We start from the raw sequence: 20,068 nt of genomic DNA on the forward strand, positions 1-20,068 counted from the left end.
AATCGAACCTCGAGGTGATGAGGGCATGAGTGACTGTGAGCAATGACTCCCTGTCCAAATATGCTGGTCCATGGGCGCCATCATCTATTTTTTTGAATTTTTTTTCAGATTCCTCCCTGAATTTTCCCCATTTTTTTCCTTCTGTGTATGCGCATGCGCATAATCTGAATCTTGCGGGAGGGGCACACCCAGGACCGCACGGATAGCGACGGTGGCAGGCAGCCCTTCAGTGCTTTGAGTCTAACCTGGTCTTTCCTATTCAAAAGCTGCCACTTGTGGAGATTCCTGTATTATAGGCAGAGAACAATAAAATAGCTAGTCCAAATTCTACACCCGTGTGGGTCTGGTTTGCCTGACAGCTACAATGTGTTCTCTCGAGCTCTCTAGTAGAATCCTCCCAAAAATTCACAGGTACAAATTTCAGACACACACACGTTTGAAAATTCAAAACAATGTTCTTTATACTGAAAATTCACTTAAACCAAGCCCTCTTTTGGTATAGCAAAGAGCACTGGTCTCCAAACAAACTGGTAATTTGTACAAGTCCCTTATCAGTTCTGTGATACTTAGCTTGCAGCTGTGAGGCAATTCACAGTCCTTCTTCTTTCACAAAGTGAAACACACTTTGCTCTGGTTTAGTTTCAAAGCGGGGGGAAATCAGCACACAAAAGGTCAAAGTCAGTAAAGCAGTCAAGAAACACAACCATCAGAGAATCCTCCACAATGGCCAAACCCACAGGCTGCTATTTATAGCAGCCTCACTAATGACCACAGCCCCACCCAACCACAGGTGGCCTCATTTTCTTTGATAATAATCTCTCAGTTGTTGTTGCCTATGCATCGCTCTCCGCATGCGTGGCTGTATCATTAACTCTTGTTCTGAATCCAAGGAGGAGCTAGATAATTGATCTCCTTCTGAGCTGTCTGCCACACTCTCCTCCTCCCTGTCACTCATGTCTTCTTGGTCAGAGGAGCCTTCATCGTCAGATTCCACCGGGGGCAAAACAAGCCTGCAGAATGTGGATGTCTCCCCCACATCCACAGTCCTTGGAGCAGGAGCTGGGCCAGAGCTAACCACAACACAATGGAAGTAAATACAGCTTTTCACATTGTAAAGTATCCTGTCGCATATTATAAATGCCTTTTAAGAACTATATATTTAGTGGAGGAAAATTGATATGTTCGCGTAAAGAGCCATTCAAGGATTTGAACAATGGAAACAAGACGTAAAAATATCCCAAGGAATATCGGATAACTCAGGAAATCTAATTTAAGCTCCGATGACTCAAGACATGGCAAAGCATCATGAGATTTTTGTAGTTCAGTTCAAGGAAGCAATGCCTCGAGTTGTGATACCCTCCTCCTTTGAAACGAACCATAAGTATTCAGGTGTCAAAGAATTCTTCCTCCAAATGAATTTTAATCATTATTCTGTTATTTTACTCCTGGCGTTTACTGAAGAACTGCCATTTCAGATTTATGCATGTTATAAAAAGACCACATTGATTTCAATTTTCGGTCTGTTTAAGATTTATTGATCATAGAGGCTGACCTCAACAGTTGATAAATCTTTATTATAACCTTAAAACAAAACCATTCTTGTTGATAATTTAAAAAAAGAGACCGTGATTTTATTAATCTTTGGGGTGGAAAACAGGGAGTATTTGTTTTATAATGTATTCAAAGGACAATTGGTTGAGAAAAATGAAGACTGCCTAGATAGATAAGTAATATTCCTAGAAATAGAGAAGTCATTGAGAAAAGGCAGGGGGTTTCAGGTTTTTTGTGGATTTTTTTTTGCAGATACAGGTAATCCTCCATTTACAACAGTTCACTTAGTGACCATTTAAAGTTACAACGGCACTGAAAAAAGTGACTTGTGACCATTTTTCATAATTACGACCATGACCACAGGATCAACAAAACTCACCCAAACAATGTCTCACTTAACAACAGAAAGGTTGGGCTCAATTTGGTAATAAGTCAAGGACTGCCTATTCATTTTTAAGTCACTTCCAAAGCGGCCAAAGCTTTGGAAGTGACTTGTAAAGGAGCCAGTTTCAGCCTTCCAGAAGTTGCTCATTCAGTCTTTATAATCGAATGATTCCCAACATTAAGGCCTCTGGACTTCGATTCTCAGAATTCCTCACCCAGCATGCTGCAGCCCTAATTCCGGCCTCAATTAGGTCATAAATTGAGGACTAGCTGTCAGTTAATCAATTAATAAATCGCCTGGAGGTTGAGGAAAGCTCAGGGTGGTTAGAAGCACATCATTTGCTCCGATTCAAGGCGGCATCATCTCCTTAATTTTTATTTTTTTTAAAAAAAGAAAAGGAAGAGAAAGAATAAAGGCTTAAAACTAGAGAGAATTGGAGAAGCAATCGGAGCTGGAATCGTTCTCCGTGAATTGGGCATTTGAAGATTTCATTTTGCTGAAATGCATTAAGTGGAATCAATATCAAACGGCTTCCGTTCGGGGAAAAGAGCATGATGATACATGAGTGACTAAATGCCCCTTTGCTGCTGAATATTGACATACTATTTATGAACTTCCAATAATCCATGCAGCCATTTGCCAAGCAGTTAAGTACCGCCACCATTGCTTTCCTCCTCCTCCTCCTCCTCCTCCTCCTCCTCCTCCTCCTCCTCCTTTTTGCCATTCATAAAATAATTACAGTGGTACCTCGGTTCTCGAATGCCTTGGTTGTCGTACATTTCGGATACTGAACAAAATTTTCGGCAAAAATTTCCTTCAGTATCCGAACAAAAATCGGATACCAAACAGCCACAGAAAATTTTGTTCATTATCCGAAATGTTACCGCCGGGGGCGGCTGCAATCCCGGCAGCTTCGGGGGGCTGAGGAGCTCTATAAGTGCTCCAAGCTGCAAGAAGGGTGGGGGCAACCAACTTTCTCCTTCCCGGAGGCGGCAACGGCGGCGGCTTCCCTTCAAGTAGCAACAGCGCCGGGAACGTCACGTGATCAAGGGAAGCCGCTGGAGCCATCTCAGCAGTTGCCGCCGCTCCAGCAGCTTCCCTTCATTACGTGACGTTCCCGGCGCTGTTGCTACTCGAAGGGAAGCCGCCGCCATTGCCACCTCCTGGAAGGAGAAAGTTGGTGCAGCTGCCTACAGGTAACAAGACGAAGCACTGATGAAAGGAGCCCCCTGAAGCTGCCGGGATTGCAGCCGCCCCCCCCCCCCCCCTTCCTGCAGCTTGGAGCGCTTATAGAGCTCCTCAGATTTTTTATCCCAGGGGCTGGGAACCAATTAAATCTATTTCCATTATTTCCTATGGGATAAATTAATTCGGTAGACCAAATCGGTTCTCGACCACACTTCTGGAACAAATTGTGGCCGAGAATCGAGGTACCACTGTATATAGGTAGGACTCAGGCTAAAAGAATGAACTAAATTCCCAGTGTCTTTTTCCCCCACTTGGAACTGAACCCAGATAGATATTTCTTCCAACAGTACCTACAACCAAAACTTGCCCGCTGAACCTCTGAAATAAATGTTACAAAGTCTATGAAGAAAAACGTTTAAAAGAGAGAGAAACATTCCTACTTATAATCCCTTCGTATCGTAAAACCTGCTAGTTTCCCAAATACGCGCCCCTTCTCATAATCGGTTAGACATTTGGAATATAAATATTTATATTATGATGGTTCGTGGCACAACTTGCAAGATGTTTAGACTGGGTTTGGCGTTTTTATCCTCCTAGCGAGTCCTTCCCAAGGACCAGAGATGGCCAGATGTTGTTGCTTGATGATGTTGAAGGTATCGCCGTTGGAAGCTGTTCCAAGTCAAGCTGCCTTTTGACTTGATTGATGGCGATTGTCAAAGCCAATGGTGTTCAAATGGTGCTGCAGATGTTTGGGAATTGCACCCAAGGCGCCTATCACTATTAGTACTATCTTTCCTTTATTTTTATTTTTTTCTCCCCCTCTACCACTGTCGTTCTATTTGCAGGTCTTTTATATGTTATGATTTTCCACCTGTCCTTTTCCTTTTGTTACACTGCCTTCATTATCCAGATTTTATTTCCCCCTCTTTCTTATTTATTTGTTTGTTTTGTCAAGTATGTATTGGTGGCATACAGAGATATAATAATATTTATATACATGATACTAGTAAAAGAGTAAAACTGTCTTGTTTTCATCCCCCAAAGTTAAGTGTGTCTTATAGTGCATCTTATACTCCAAAAGCTATGATAATTTTCTAGTATGATTTATGTTGATTGCTTATTTAGTAACCTATGATTATCACTAAATGTTGTATCATTTTTTAAAACTATCTTTATTAAATATATATGTTAAAAATGAAACAGAGATTAATATAAATATAATACATGACATATCAATCATATAAAAAAGGAATCCTCAATCTGAGTATTGTATTGGCAGATCTGTGTTAGCAAATACTTCAAAAGAAAAGGATTTAGGGGTAGTGATTTCTGACAGTCTCAAAATGGGTGAACAGTGCAGTCAGGCGGTAGGGAAAGCAAGTAGGATGCTTGGCTGCATAGCTAGAGGTATAACAAGCAGGAAGAGGGAGATTATGATCCCGCTATATAGAGCGCTGGTGAGACCCCATTTGGAATACTGTGTTCAGTTCTGGAGACCTCACCTACAAAAAGATATTGACAAAATTGAACAGGTCCAAAGACAGGCTACAAGAATGGTGGAAGGTCTTAAGCATAAAACGTATCAGGAAAGACTTAATGAACTCAATCTGTATAGTCTGGAGGACAGAAGGAAAAGGGGGGACATGATCGAAACATTTAAATATGTTAAAGGGTTAAATAAGGTCCAGGAGGGAAGTGTTTTTAATAGGAAAGTGAACACAAGAACAAGGGGACACAATCTGAAGTTAGTTGGGGGAAAGATCAAAAGCAACGTGAGAAAATATTATTTTACTGAAAGAGTAGTAGATCCTTGGAACAAACTTCCAGCAGACGTGGTTGGTAAATCCACAGTAACTGAATTGAAACATGCCTGGGATAAACATTTATCCATCCTAAGATAAAATACAGAAAATAGTATAAGGGCAAACTAGATGGACCATGAGGTCTTTTTCTGCTGTCAGTCTTCTATGTTTCTATGTTTCTATATGTTGCAATATGACAGAAATAGAAGAAAAAAACAGAAGGAAGAAAGCGAGAAGATAGGAAAGATATACTGTAGTAGAAAGGGGAAGTTTGGGGAAAGAAAAGGGGGGTTGAGAAAGAAATGAGAAAAGGAGTAGACCTGTGGGCTTTTTAGCAGTAATATACAACCTCTGTAATATACGACCTCTGATTTAAATATGTGTTTAGTGTAAATTTCCCTTGACATTTATTAGTTCATTGTATGGTGTTAATTAAATTTTTTGTAGATATTGTCTTTGTCATAAATGTGGCATCTTTTGATTCGTGATAAATGTATCAAGATCAGCTTTTGTGTACACTGAGAGCTTATGCACCAAAGTCAAGTTCCTTGTGTGTCAAACCATACTTGGCCAATAAGGAATTCTATTCTGTCCTCTCCTATTCTCCTTTGGGAGGTCTTCTCTTCATGGCCATCCACGGGACCACTGATTTATCTTGGGTTCTTCTCTCCCCTCCCCCACAGCTGGAGCGCTAAGCTGTACCTGACCCCGAGTAACATTGTACTGCTAACAGCAATTGCCTTAATTGGAGTCTGTGTCTTCATTTTAGCCATCATTGGCATACTTCACTGGCAAGAAAAGGTAAGCTTGTCAATATTTTTCTACCTATCCTGTTGAGCTGAGACCCCTTTTAGAAAGAGTTTTGTATCACACCAGCAGTAGAAAGAATAGCAGTAGCGCGTAGACTGATATATCACTTCGCAGTGCTTTTACAGCCCTCTCTAAGCAGTTTACAGAGTCAGCCTCTTGCCCCCAACAATCTAGGTCCTCATTTGACCCACCTCGGAAAGGTGGAAGGCTGAGTCTTCCTTGAGCCGGTCAGGATCGAACTGCTGGCAGTGGGCAGTGAGCTAGCTTCCAATTCTGCATTCTAACGGGTCCAAAGACGGGCTATAAGAATGGTGGAAGGTCTTAAGTGTAAAACGTATCAGGAAAGACTTAATGAACTCAATCTGTATAGTCTGGAGGACAGAAGGAAAAGGGGAGACATGATCGAAACATTTAAATATGTTAAAGGGTTAAATAAGGTCCAGGAGGGAAGTGTTTTTAATAGGAAAGTGAACACAAGAACAAGGGGACACAATCTGAAGTTAGTTGGGGGAAAGATCAAAAGCAACATGAGAAAATATTATTTTACTGAAAGAGTAGTAGATCCTTGGAACAAACTTCCAGCAGACGTGGTTGGTAAATCCACAGTAACTGAATTTAAACATGCCTGGGATAAACATATATCCATTGTAAGATAAAATACAGGAAATAGTATAAGGGCAGACTAGATGGACCATGAGGTCTTTTTCTGCCGTCAGTCTTCTATGTTTCTATGTTTCTAACCACTGCGCCACCACGGCTCTTTCAATTTTAAATGTAAATGAGTTTTAAATTAAATTTTAAAGCTGCTCTTTCGATTTGAGAGGGGCTTTCCTATTGCACAAAGCCACAATTTGCTCAGCCGGAGTCCATGCAATATACCAAGCCAGGGATACACAACATTTTCCAGGCTAATGGGAAATGCATTCAGCCGTTACCTGACCTGCTTATAAAGGACGCATTCCAAAACTCACTGGATCGCTGCTCCAGGGCCGAAACTACATTCCTCTCCCTTTCGTTGACATGCATCTGTTATTTAAATAATTCATGGGTTTATTCCCCAGACATGTGTTTAATCATTTCTCTCTTTCTGTCTCTTTTTCTGTAACAGTGGTTGGAGGTGACCGAGACTGGGGGTGGGTTTAGATTGTGCGCCTCTATGCAAAAAATTGTAAGCCAAGCCAGTCAAACACACAGCAAATAGATCCTAACCCATGGTTATCAGCCTTTAGAAGTCAAGTTGTTGCTGTGGACAGAGCAAATATTCCCGGCTTCTTAATGGGAATTTAAGGGATGACATTGGTGCCCTCAATCGAGGTTTACCCTTTAAGAACCGTGGCCTCCTCCCTCCTCCCAGTGGAAAAACTAATTTGATATTTATTTTTGGACGTTCCAAGTATTTTTAAGGTCTGAAGAAGATATTAAGCCTTGGGAAGACTTAATATGCTCCTTTTCTCCTTAAATCCACATTTTTTTACACTAGGTTTTTTGGAGTTTAAGGAGCACTTTCCTCCTTAATTTCCTTCCTCCCTCCCTTTCTCCTTTTCTGTCCCCCTTCCCTCCTTTCCTTCTTCCTCCCTTCCTCCCTCTCTCCCTTCTTTCCTTCCATGCTTGCTTCCTCCCTTTCTCCTTTTCTCTCTCCCTTCCCTCCTTTCCTTCTTCCTCCCTTCCTCCCTCTCTCCCTTCTTTCCTTCCATGCTTGCTTCCTCCCTTTCTCCTTTTCTCTCTCCCTGCCCTTCCCTCCTTTCCTTCTTCCTCCCTTCCTCCCTCTCTCCCTTCTTTCCTTCCATGCTTGCTTCCTCCCTTTCTCCTTTTCTCTCTCCCTGCCCTCCTTTCCTTCTTCCTCCCTTCCGCCCTCTCTTCCTTCTTTCCCTCCATGCTGGCTTCCTCCCTTTCTTCTTTTCTCTCTACCTTCCCTCTCTTTCTCCCTCCCTTCCTTTCTTCCATTAATTAGGGAATTCCATTAATTAGGGGATTGCTCTGGCAATCTCACACTACTTACCAGAGCTTACAAAACTTTTGCCAGACCCATCCTCGAATACAGCTCATCTGTTTGGAACCCATATCGCATCTCAGACATTAACACCCTCGAAAATGTCCAAAGATACTTCACCAGAAGAGCCCTTCACTCCTCCACTCGAAATAGAATACCCTACAAGACTAGAATTTCAATCCTGGGCCTAGAAAGTTTAGAACTAAGACGCCTTAAACAAGATCTAAGTATTGCCCACAAGATCATATGCTGCAACGTCCTGCCTGTCGGCGACTACTTTAGCTTAACCACAACAACACAAGAGCACACAACAGATTTAAACTTAATATTAACCGCTCCAAACTTGACTGTAAAAAATATGACTTCAGTAACCGAGTTGTCGAAGCGTGGAACTCATTACCGGACTCCATAGTGTCATCCCCAAACCCCCAACACTTTGCCCTTAGATTATCCACGGTTGACCTATCCAGATTCCTAAGAGGTCAGTAAGGGGCGAGTACAAGTGCACTAGAGTGCCTTCCGTCCCCTGTCCTATTGTCTCTCCTATATCTCCTATACCTTTCTTCTATTCCTATATCTCTTCTTCTATTCTTTCATTGATATGTTCTATTCCTATAACTTCTCTTCTATTCTTTCTTAGATATATTTTACTATGAGTATCTCCTCTATAACCTTCATCATGTATTTTACTATGTGTATATAGATATATACCCACTAAAACCCTCATTGTGTATTGGACTAAATAAATATATAAATGTTGAAAGGGTGATCAAGATTAGAAAGAGCCAAGCATATTCTCCCAAGTTGGTCTCCAAGATGCCAGGGAGGTTAAAGGGCTGCATAAAACTGCCTTTTAGAAGTTTGTTGAGCTGGAAACATTTGGGTGACCTCTGCCCATGGGTGGGTGGGGGTTTTCTTGTCTTGCAAAGCTCCCGGGACAATGCGACTCCATCAATGAATAAAATTTAAATCAGCCTTTTTTTCCCCCTTCTTCAGCTCACCTACAATAGAAAGCAGTTTCTTCCCTCTCGATTAAGTGCCCTTGCTGGCTTCCTTATTGACAGGCTTCAAAACAGAGATATTTTCATGAGCAACGCTGCTATTTTACTCGGTTGAAATGCATTGATTCCCAGACGTTACTTTCAAAGCTTCCTTTTCAGTGCCACAAAAGAATAAGTCTGTCCCCATTTCTCGCAAGGCTTTCTATTCATAGCTAACCATTCAACAGTGGGCATAGACCCAGCTGGGCAAACCATAATCATACCTGTGGAAATGATCACTTTGGAGGGCAAGGACATAAAGTAACCTAGTTAAGCGTTTCCTAAAGTTTTGCTTGCAAATGAGCCGAGATAGAACCACGGATCCTTGTGTCCCCATAGCACCAAGGAACAGGAAGGACGTACAGAGCAATAATGCAATTCAGCCCTTGAGACAACAGCCCGACTCTCTACGCCAGTGATAGCGAACCTTTTTTTCTTCGGGTGCCGAAAGAGAGTGGGCGCATGCTATCGTGCATACAATCAGTTTCCGGTCACAATTCAAAGTGTTGGTTATGACTTATAAAGCCCTTCATGGCATTGGACCAGGTTATCTCAGGGACCGCCTTCTGCTGCACGAATCCCAGCGACTGGTTAGGTCCCACAGAGTGGGTCTTCTCCGGGTCCCGTCAACTAAACAATGCCGCTTGGCGGGACCCAGGGGAAGAGCCTTCTCTGTGGCGGCCCCAGCCCTCTGGAACCAACTCCCCCCAGAGATTAGAATTGCCCCCACCCTCCTTGCCTTTCATAAGCTACTTAAAACCCACCTCTGCCGCCAGGCATGGGGGAACTGAGATATTCTTTCCCCCTAGGCCTTTATAATTTTATGCATGGTATGTCTCTATGTATGTTTGGTTTTTTATTATACTGGGTTTTTAATTGTTTTTAGTATTGGATTATTGTTATACGCTGTCTTATTATTGCTGTTAGCCGCCCCGAGTCTCCGGAGAGGGGCAGCATACAAATCCAATCAATCCATCCATCCATACATACATACATACATACATACATACATACATACATACATACTGAGTGCCCACACCCATAATTTAATGCCTGGGGAGGGCGAAAACAGCTTCCCACGCCCACAGGAGGCCCTCTGGAAGCCAGAAATTGCCTGTTTCCCAACTTCAGGTGGACCCAGTAGTCTTGTGTTTTGCCCTCCCCAGGCTCCAAAGGCTTCACTGGAACCAGGGAAGGGTAAAAACAACCTCCCTCCATCCCTTCGGAGGCTCTCTGAAAGCCAAAAACAGCCTCCCAGACTCTGTGCAAGGCAAAAATCAGCTGACCGGCACATACATGCACATTGGAGCTGAGCTGGGGCAACAGCTCGTGTGCCAGCAGATATGGCTCTGCATGCCACCTGTGGCACCTGTGCCATAGATTCACCATCACTGCTCTATGCCAAACAATGTCAGCACGATTGTTCTTTTGCTTTTCCACCCCGAAGTTGTAAACGGAACATTATAATCCATCAGTTGGCTGCCAGGCTTTCAAAAGAAACAGAAAAAATAATAGAGTGAAGGGCACTCTTATTTTAGCACGGCAGGAAGTGCCTAGTTTGAAGAATGGTACGGAAACTGGAATAGCATGTACAGTGGTACCTCATGATACGAACTTAATTGGTTCCAGGAGGAGGTTCGTAAGGTGAAAAGTTCATAAGACGAAACAATGCTTCCCATAGGAATCAATGTAAAAGCAAATAATGCGTGCAAATCCTTCAGGAAAATCCCAAACTTTAGAAGGGAGGCGAACAGAGGGCAGGGAGGAGCAGCTAAAGGGGGCGGGTGGAAGAAGCAAGGCTAGGCTAAAGGGTGAGTGGGAAGGAAGAAAGGCAAGGGGGGCGCCCCTCCCTTTTCTTTCTTCAAAAGACACCCTTTCAGTGCCTGTGCAAGCACGCTGTTCTCCTACTTTTGTTAATGCAAACTCTTTCCCCCTCCAAGCCGCCCCTCCCTTTTCTTTCTTCAAAAGACACCCTTTCAGTGCCTGTGCAAGCACGCTGTTCTCCTACTTTTGTTAATGCAAACTCTTTCCCCCTCCAAGCCGCCCCTCCCTTTTCTTTCTTCAAAAGACACCCTTTCAGTGCCTGTGCAAGCACGCTGTTCTCCTACCTTTTTTAAATGCAAACTCTTTCCCCCTCCAAGCCGCCCCTCCCTTTTCTTTCTTCAAAAAAGTGGGGGGAAAGAAACCCCTTCATCCCAGCAGCAGTGGCTTGGCTTCGTAAGGTGAAAATAGTTCGGAAGAAGAGGCCAAAAAATCGTAAACACCGGGTTCGTATCTCGAAAAGTTCGTTAGAAGAGGCGTTCGTAAGACGAGGTACCACTGTATTCTCCTGGAAGGATAACTGACTTATAGGAAGAAGGTGACTTGGTTTTATCTTCTTCCAAGCCTGAGTTTCAACAGCAAAGTTTTCCCTTCGGAAATTGCTCAAATTAAGTATAGTTTAGGATGGACCATTTTTTTTCCTCTGTAGTACAAGAGATTGGACGCAGCAGAGAAAGCATCTGTGTGCTTCGTCATTAAGGCTAAATGGGAATTAGTGTGGTGCGGTTCCTTCAACATTCCAGAAGCGTTTCCTGCGGAGAAGTAAAATCAACGATGGCTCATGTTACCGATTTCTGGGTCGATTCCGCCCCTTCCCTGCTGTCTTTTACAGTTCCTCAACACACCAAGCCTTTTCTTTCAGGACCATTCATGGCACCCCAGGAAAGCACTTAGGAGCCTGCATGATTACCAAAACCCAAAGGGCGCATAAATCCTCCTAGATTTTGAGGCACTCAGAGAGAAACATTCCTAAATGCCCTGTCTTGCTAGCTATCCTAGTTTGACGTCTTCCCCAATAGCAATAGCACTTATATACCTCTTTACAGTACTTTATAGCCCTCTCTAAGCAGTTTTCAGAATCAGCCCCTCGCCCCTAACAATCTGGGTCCTCATTTTACCCACCTTGGAAGGATGGAAGACTAAATCAACCTTGAACCTGGTGAGATTCGAACTGCCAAATTGCAGGCAGCCAGTAGTCAGCAGAAGTAGCCTGCTGTACTGCACTCTAACCACTGTGCCACTGAAGTTCACCAAGGCATAGATTTCTCACTTCTTCCCCAGTGCAGAGATTATTACTTCCCTCCTTGAAGAATTGACTTAAAATCTGCCGTTGGGTATTCTTTGGACTTTCATGAAGAGAAGATATAAGCCACAGGTCTTCAAACTTGGCAACCAAATTACTATTGTACACTGTTTTATTGTCGCTGTTAGCCGCCCCGAGTCTCCGGAGAGGGGCGACATACAAATCCAATAAATAAATAAACTTTAAGACTTGTGGACTTCAACTCCTAGAATTCTTCAACTCCCAGCAGAGCTGGCTGGAGAATTCTTGGGAGTTGAAGTTCACAAGTCTTAAAGTTACCAAGTTTGGGGACTCCTAGTCTAGGGAAAGAGTCAGAATTTAATGTAAATAAAACAGATCTGTTAGCCAACCTTTACGGATATAAGTGGATAATATTACACTCTAACCTTACGGCATATTTAGAATTCTAGGAGTTGGAAGTCCATATGTCTTAAAGTTGCCAAGTTTGCACTAAATAAACGAGTCGTGGTTGGTTGCCTTTAAGCGGGATCAGATACACCCGTTTGCGATTCCATCGAAGGAACCCTGGCCCAGCGGGCTGTACTAATGTGGGCAGTGTTTCTGCCTGTTTAGATCCTCGCATTAATGAAAAGTTCCTAAATTCCCTTTTGAAAATGAGACAGAAAATACAACACGTTCAGAATTAAGAATGGAAAAGTGGCAAGGCAGGCAGGCAGGTACGCAGCCCATTATGCAGTGTGAATTCTTCGCCAAGATATAACGGACAGGTGGAAGGGAAGGTGTCATGGGGTGTTTTTATAGACTGAGCGATGTCAGAGGCTTTGTGGCAGGAGCACGTTCCTGCCATGAAGTCGGAGCGTGATTAACACCTGAACGCCTCCCTTTTCCCCTGAAGGATAAAAAGGGCTGACAGTAAAATGCGAAGCGGCACCGTCAACCTGGAGTCCCGGTTCACCCACAGGCAGCGAGAACACCTTGTCAGATTAAGGGTGAGGTGGTAATGATGCGTGTCTCACATGCCACCTTCAGACAGAACCATCATAGCCCTTGTCTGCTTTTGACTTCGCCTTGGTGATGGATGCAAGGCAGAGCCATGCTGGGTCAAGGTTTATCCCTTCTGGGATTCTGTTTTATGCAGTGGTGATGGGCTCCTACGGGAACAGTCAGGTACGCAGAACCGGTAGAAAAATGTTGGCCAGGTATGCAGTACTGGTAGAAAAATGTTGGATTTTTTTTCCCCCTTCTGGGTTCTGGGTCTGTTTTTCCTATCGCAGTAAAGGAGGTTGAATGTGTATAATTTTAGAAGAGCTGTGCGTGTATATATACACACATACAGTTTATATAGTAGATATAACGAATCCCAGCGACCAGTTAGGTCCCACAGAGTGGGTCTTCTCCAGGTCCCGTTAACTAAACAATGTTGCTTGACGGGACCCAGGGGAAGAGCCTTCTCTGTGGTGGCCCAGGCCCTCTGGAGCCAACTCCCCCCAAAGATTAGAATTGCCCCGACCCTCTTTGCCTTTCGTAAGCTGCTTAAAACCCACCTCTGCTGCCAGGCATGGGGGAATTGAGATACTCTTTCCCCTAGGCCTTTACAATTTTATGCATGGTATGTCTGTATGTATGTTTGGTTTTTATAATAATGGGTTTTTAACTGTTTTTAGTATTGGATTATTATTATATGCTGTTTTATTATTGTTGTTAGCCGCCCCGAGTCTCCGGAGAGGGGCGGCATACAAATCCAATGAATGAATGAATGAATGAATGAATGAATGAATGAATGAATGAATGAATGAATGAATGAATGAATAACGAATCCCCGCACGAATCTCAGCAACCAATAAGGTCCCACAGAGTCAGCCTTCTCCAGGTCCCATCGACTAAACAATGACATCTGGCAGGAGCCAGGGGAAGAGCCTTCTCTGTGGCAGCCCCGGCCCTCTGGAATCAACTCCCCCCGGAGATTAGAACTGCTCCCAGCCTCCTTGCCTTTCGTAAGCTACTCAAAACCCACCTATGTCGCCAGGCATGGGGTAACCGAGTTTAAAACAAAACTGGAACAAGGACCTTTCAAATTCCCTACCCCTCCACCACACTCACAAAAGCCTCATCATGTATGTTCTTTCCCATACGTGTTCCTTTTTATTTTATTGTCCTAAAATTTTTTTAAAAGCTTGATGGACGAGCAGTAGCCCTGCACCAAAGAGTTTAGATTTATGGTGACCACTTTGGGATTCTTCAGCCTGATGGCTTATAAACTGCTATCTGTTAAGAGTTTTTGTAAGCATTCCAGCAATATCTTTTAGGATAATAATTTTTTTTAAAAAAATTACAATTCTGATTCTCAGCGTTAGGTACAGCCACCAAAAGCATGTTTATTTTTCCCCCTAAAATTATCATTTTATTGTTTGCCGTTTCTCCAGAAAGCAGATGATCGCGAGAAAAGGCAAGAAGCTCACCGATTCCATTTTGATGCCATGTGATCCACCTTTATGATCTCGATGATCCAAACTAACCTACCGAATCATATACAGACTGAAGGAAGCATTTTGCTGTGGTATTTGTAAATGTTGAAATGTTGTCGGGTGTTTTTCTCCCCCCCCCCCCCCCCTCCTTTTAATTTATTTGTAAAGCGACAGCCTCAAGCCCATTTCGGAGGATGGATTGTATATATTCGCCATTGTCTTTTATTTAACAAATTCCTCTCCCCCCCCCCCCCCCGACGATCCTACCGCATGCATTCCATATTCTCACTTTCTTTCCTTATAACTGTCTTTCCCGAAAAGATGGTTCTACGTAAATTGAAGTTTCAGTGAGCAAAAAACAAAAAAAAACCAAACCCAACTCCGGTGCCACTTGAACAAGTCTGATTGTCATTTATCTCTTTCCAAAAATGTGACTTCCATGTTTATAATTTAATCCTCCAGCAAACTGTTTGATTGTTTTGATTGTACTGGGAAGACATTTTTACTTGAAATGCTTAGGATTGTTTGTCTTAATCTTTGAATCCAATCAAGTGCGTAGAAAAGCTTAATGTTAGAAGATTGAAGCACCCTAATAATATTGGGAGTGAAGACTGACCGCGTATCAGAAACAAATCAACATAATGCAGTCTAGCTTTTGAAATTAGGCCGGCCTAAACTCATCTGCAAGGTATATGTACCTGGTTACTCGTAGTTATCATGCAATTGTCCTAAATTTTAATCATGAAAACAGCTGATAGGTAAAAATAAAAATAAAAAAAGGTTCTTGGAGCATGTTCCTCCAAGGAAAAACTGCGCCTCTCCACAGCCTGCTATGATGAAGGGCTGGACTAGACTATATTATGATTTCCTTCTAATCTTGTTGTATACCAAACCATGTCTATGCGCAAAGAGAATCCCAGCATTTCCCGAATAAGAATTAGGCTGCGGGTATTTGATTAAGAAAACCATTGGAAGCAGACTTTTATGTAAGACCTCTGCTGCTTTCTTCCTTACATTTGGTTTATTGGTTTTTCAACATTCTTGGCCTGTATTCCTAATAAACAATGTCGGTTACGTTAAACTCGTATACTGCTTTATTTTGCAAATGGTAAAATTCAGCTGCCAGCAAAGAGGAAGGGGGTCAACCTATTCTCCAGTGCACCTGAAGGCCAGAAAACAAGCAATGGGGGGCAAACTGATCAGGGAGAGAAGCAATTTAGAACTAAGGTTATGACCTATAAAGCCCTTCATGGCATCGGACCAGAATATCTCCGGGACCACCTTCTGCCGCACGAATCCCAGCAACCGGTTAGGTCCCACAGAGTTGGCCTTCTCCAGGTCCTGTCGACTAAACAATGTCGTTTAGCGGGACCCAGGAGAAGAGCCTTCTCTGTGGCGGCCCCGACCCTCTGGAACCAGCTCCCCCCAGATATCAGAGTTGCCCCCACCCTCCTTGCCTTTCGCAAGCTCCTTAAAACCCACCTCTGTCGTCAGGCATGGGGGAATTGAAATTTTCCCTTCCCCCTAGGCTTATAGAATTTATACATGGTGTGCTTGTATGTATGATTGGTTCTTTAAATTGGGGTTTTTTAGATTATTTTTAATATTAGATTTGTTCACATTGTCTTTTGTATTGTTGTTAGCCGCCCCAAGTCTTCGGAGAGGGGCGGCATACAAATCTAATAAATACAAATACAAATAAGGAGAAATTTCCTGACGGTGAGAACAATTAATCAGTGGAACAATTAATCAGTGGAAAGACTTCTGGTCACCACACCTCAAGAAGGATATAATGGAACTGGAAAAGGTGCAAAAAAGGTCAACAAGAATGATCAAGGAAATGGAGCCCCTCCCTTATGAAACCAGGTTGTAATACCTTGGTCTCTTCAGCCTTGAGAGATGGCATTTAAGGGATGACTTGATCTAAGTGTATAAAATCACGCATGGGATAGAAAAGGTGGATAGAGAAAAAGTATTTTCTCTATCACACAATACAAGGACAAGGGGGCACTCCCTAAAGCTCCTAGTGAGGACAAATAAAGAGAAATATTTCTTCACCCAGAGGATCATAGGTTTATGGAATTCACTTCCAGTAGAGGTCATGACAGCTGTCAGCCTGGATAGCTTCAAGGCAGGATTAGACAGATTCATGGATACCAAGTGTATCGGTGGTTATTGAAATGGATGTCCAAGTGCCGCCTCTATGTTGGTTGAGGCAGGCAGGATTCCCTTGGGTACCATTTGTTGGGGGTCAAGGGAAAGGGACGGTTTTGCCTTCTCTTCTGCTCAAGATCCCCATGGACAATCGGTGGGCCACTGTGTGACACAGAATGCTGGACTCGATGGGCTTTGGCCCGACTCAGCATGGCTATTCTTATGTCCTTACGTTCTAACCTTTTGACTTGCCTGGGCAGCACTGAGTGAAGAAGAATTGCCTTGGACCATATATCAAATATAGACATACAAATATAACTAAAAGTCACATAAGCATGTTAAAACGTTTATGATCTTGTCGGACCACAGTACCAGCTGTCCAGAATCGTATGTGTACCAGGGCACAGATTGGACACACTTAAACAAGACGGTTCTTTTTCTCAGTGGCTTCGCCATTATTATGTCTCTTTTCACCTTGCTCTTCCTTAATTGGAGCATTTTCTAAAACACCCGCAACCGATGTGGAATAAAGTGTGCTTCAATCCCACACCTCTCTGTCGTAGCTTTTCTCCCAAATTTTCTTTTAAGACTTGAAGTATGTTCTCTTTCCACATTTATTAGACATCTGGAGCTACTACTTTGTACCCTTTTGTTATTCTCTTAAGCACTGCAGAACTAAAGTCACACAGGTATTTTTCTGTAGAGGGGCAGAGAGGTGGTCTTGAAGTAGATGCTCAACAGCTGTTAAGTAAGCATCAGCTGGTCTTGAGAGGGAGTAAGGAGTGAGAAAAGGAAACAGGAAAATTATGGGCTTATTTTGTTTCTATAAGGCATAAACGGGGTCAGAGAAAAATACTGGCAGGCTTTCAAGATTGTTGTTTTGCCACAATAAAATCACCCGCATAGAGCCCTCCTCCTCATCTATCCTACCTTGAAGATCAGATTATTGCAGAGGTCTTAGCATTAATGGATCATGTGCCTCCAGTACCAGAATATCTCCGAGACCGCCTTCTGCTACACGAATCCCAGCGACCGATTAGGTCCCACAGAGTGGGCCTTCTCCAGGTCCCGTCAACTAAACAATGTCGGTTGGCGGGCCCCAGGGGAAGAGCCTTCTCTGTGGCGGCCCCGACTCTCTGGAACCAGCTCCCCCCAGAGATTAGAACTGCCGCTACCCTCCTTGCCTTTCGCAAACTCCTTAAAACCCACCTTTGTCGTCAGGCATGGGGGAACTGAGATATCTCCCCCGGGCCTATATAATTTATGTATGGTATGTTTGTAGGTATGTCTGCTTAAAAATGGGTTTTTTAACTATTTTAAATTTTAAATTGTAAATTATTAGATTTGTCAGGAATTGTTTTTATTGTATTGTGAGCCGCCCCGAGTCTACGGAGAGGGGCGGCATACAAATCAAATCAAATCAAATCAAATTAAAAAATAAATAAATAAATAAATAAATAATTTTCTATAGCCCATTTGTAGCCACCAAGAACGTCGCCTATCAAAACCTGCTCAATGACCGCCAGAAATGTTTTCACAAGGATGAGCCTTGTAGGGCTCATCTATTAGCTCATCTCAACACAGGCTGGCAGGATTGGACATCTGCTGGTGTCAGGTGCAAAGGATCAAGACCGTATATGAAGATTTATTCAAGCCTCTATACAAGAATCAACCAAGTTCAATTCTAGGTTGGTGCCAGATAAGGATCAATGGAAATCAAGATGGGTTGGGCCTTTTGTGGCAATGTAAGGACTCTAAGCTTATGACACATTTAACTCCACCACCACTTCCAGCTCTGCCTACTTTTCTCCTGAAGCTAGACAATGCTGTACCATTGTACCCCTTGTACCAAGCAGCATTGCTCTCTAGGAGCTGTGCCTGGTGTTGTGCTGTGACATGGATTTGGGCCTCTACTAATGGGAAGAATTTCCTACCTTTTATCCCCACAGTCTGTTAGGGGCCCCAGGTGAGACAGTTGTTCCACAACAAAGTTTTTATAGTTTATACAGTGATACCTCTACCTACAAATTCCTCTACTTACAAACTTTTCTAGATAAGAACTGGGTGTTCAAGATTTTTTTGCCTCTTCTCAAAGAACCATTTTCCACTTGCAAACCCGAGCCTCCAAAACTATAATTGGAAAAGGCAGGGAGAAGCCTCCATGGGGCCTCTCTAGGAATTTCCTGGGAGGAAACAGGGCCGGAAAAGGCGGGGAGAAACCTCTGTGAGGCCTCTCTAGGAATCTCCTGGGAGGAAACAGGGCCAGAAAAGGTGGGGAGAAGCCTCCATGGGGCCTCTCTAGGAATCTCCTGGGAGGAAACAGGGCCTCCACCCTCCCTGTGGTTTCCCCAATCGCACACATTATTTGCTTTTACATTGGGGAAAAATGCTTCTTCTTACAAACTTTTCTACTTAAGAACCTGGTCACGGAACGAATTAAGTTCGTAAGTAGAGGTACCACTGTATATGTAAAAATGAAAACCACTCACGCCGTAATCATGAAATCTCCAGAACCGTAAAGCCTACGAATTTGAAATTTGGCATGTATGATCCCCTTGCCTTCTAGTGCTCACTAAAAAAGGTTTTTTTTCCCAAAATGACCGTTATAGCATTGGTATTTCCTATATTATTATTGTTGTTGTTGTTGTTATTGTTGTTGTTATTATTATTAACGTACTCTGATGCTAAGGAGTTCTACTCCCCCTCCCCACCTGAAAATAAATCTGTTCCAAATGCAAAACACATTTGGACAGGAGAGGAGTTTCACTTTCACAGCAGCAAGTAGTTTTACTACAGAACATTTGAGCTAAGCCATGGCCAGGCTCCTTCCTGTCTCCTTTCTCACAGAACAAATACTCTTTGAGTTTCCAAACTTTCACAACACACACTCATTAGTTTTCAAGCTCTAAGTGGTGATTTATCAAGCTCAATCACATAGGTCCGTAGTGCAGCATGGGTATTTAGTTTGTGTGTGTGCGTGTGTATGTGTGTATATATATAATATAAATATAAATATAATCCAGATAATAAAATAGAAGCAAACAATTACCCAAACGGTAGCTTGCTTGCATACACTCAATCCGTAATGTTTGGTGGAACAGTCATCAGATTTTAAGTAATTTGCGAAAGGCAAAATTTGTGTTCCATATTTCTGAAGGAAACATGTTTACTGTGATGTGCTTTTCATTTGATTTAGCAGAGACTTTTGTGTTCATACATTGAAGGCCTTTGTGTGGTGACCCATCAGCTAATGGAGTAATAGTGAGGCAATTATGACAATTTGAGCTGAATGCCTTCTGTCTATTTCTTTATGTATTTTCTCCATCACTGCAAATACTTCACGAGTTCCCATTGCAGTGGTACCTCTACTTATGCCTCTATTTAAAGGATTTAGGGGTAGTGATTTCTGACGGTCTCAAAATGGGTGAACAGTGCAGTCAGGCGGAAGGGAAAGCAAGTAGGATGCTTGGCTGCATAGCTAGAGGTATAACAAGCAGGAAGAGGGAGATTATGATCCCGCTATATAGAATGCTGGTGAGACCACATTTGGAATACTGTGTTCAGTTCTGGAGACCTCACCTACAAAAAGATATTGACA

At 42.9% G+C, this 20,068-nt stretch overlaps 1 protein-coding gene across 1 annotated transcript in view; it reads left to right on the top strand.

Moving 5' to 3' along the window:
* ITFG1 (integrin alpha FG-GAP repeat containing 1) overlaps nucleotides 1–15,397 on the top strand; it is a 102,760-nt gene extending 87,363 nt beyond the window's left edge. Inside the window, exons 15-16 of the mRNA XM_070761626.1 lie at nucleotides 5,610–5,727; nucleotides 14,275–15,397. Coding sequence (XP_070617727.1) covers nucleotides 5,610–5,727; nucleotides 14,275–14,334 — 178 coding nt within the window. The 3' untranslated portion in view covers nucleotides 14,335–15,397. The remainder of the gene's footprint in view (nucleotides 1–5,609; nucleotides 5,728–14,274) is intronic.
* The last annotated feature ends 4,671 nt before the right edge of the window (nucleotides 15,398–20,068 follow it).

Source organism: Erythrolamprus reginae, chromosome 9 (genome assembly GCF_031021105.1).
Source record: "Erythrolamprus reginae isolate rEryReg1 chromosome 9, rEryReg1.hap1, whole genome shotgun sequence".
NCBI lineage: Eukaryota > Metazoa > Chordata > Lepidosauria > Squamata > Dipsadidae > Erythrolamprus > Erythrolamprus reginae.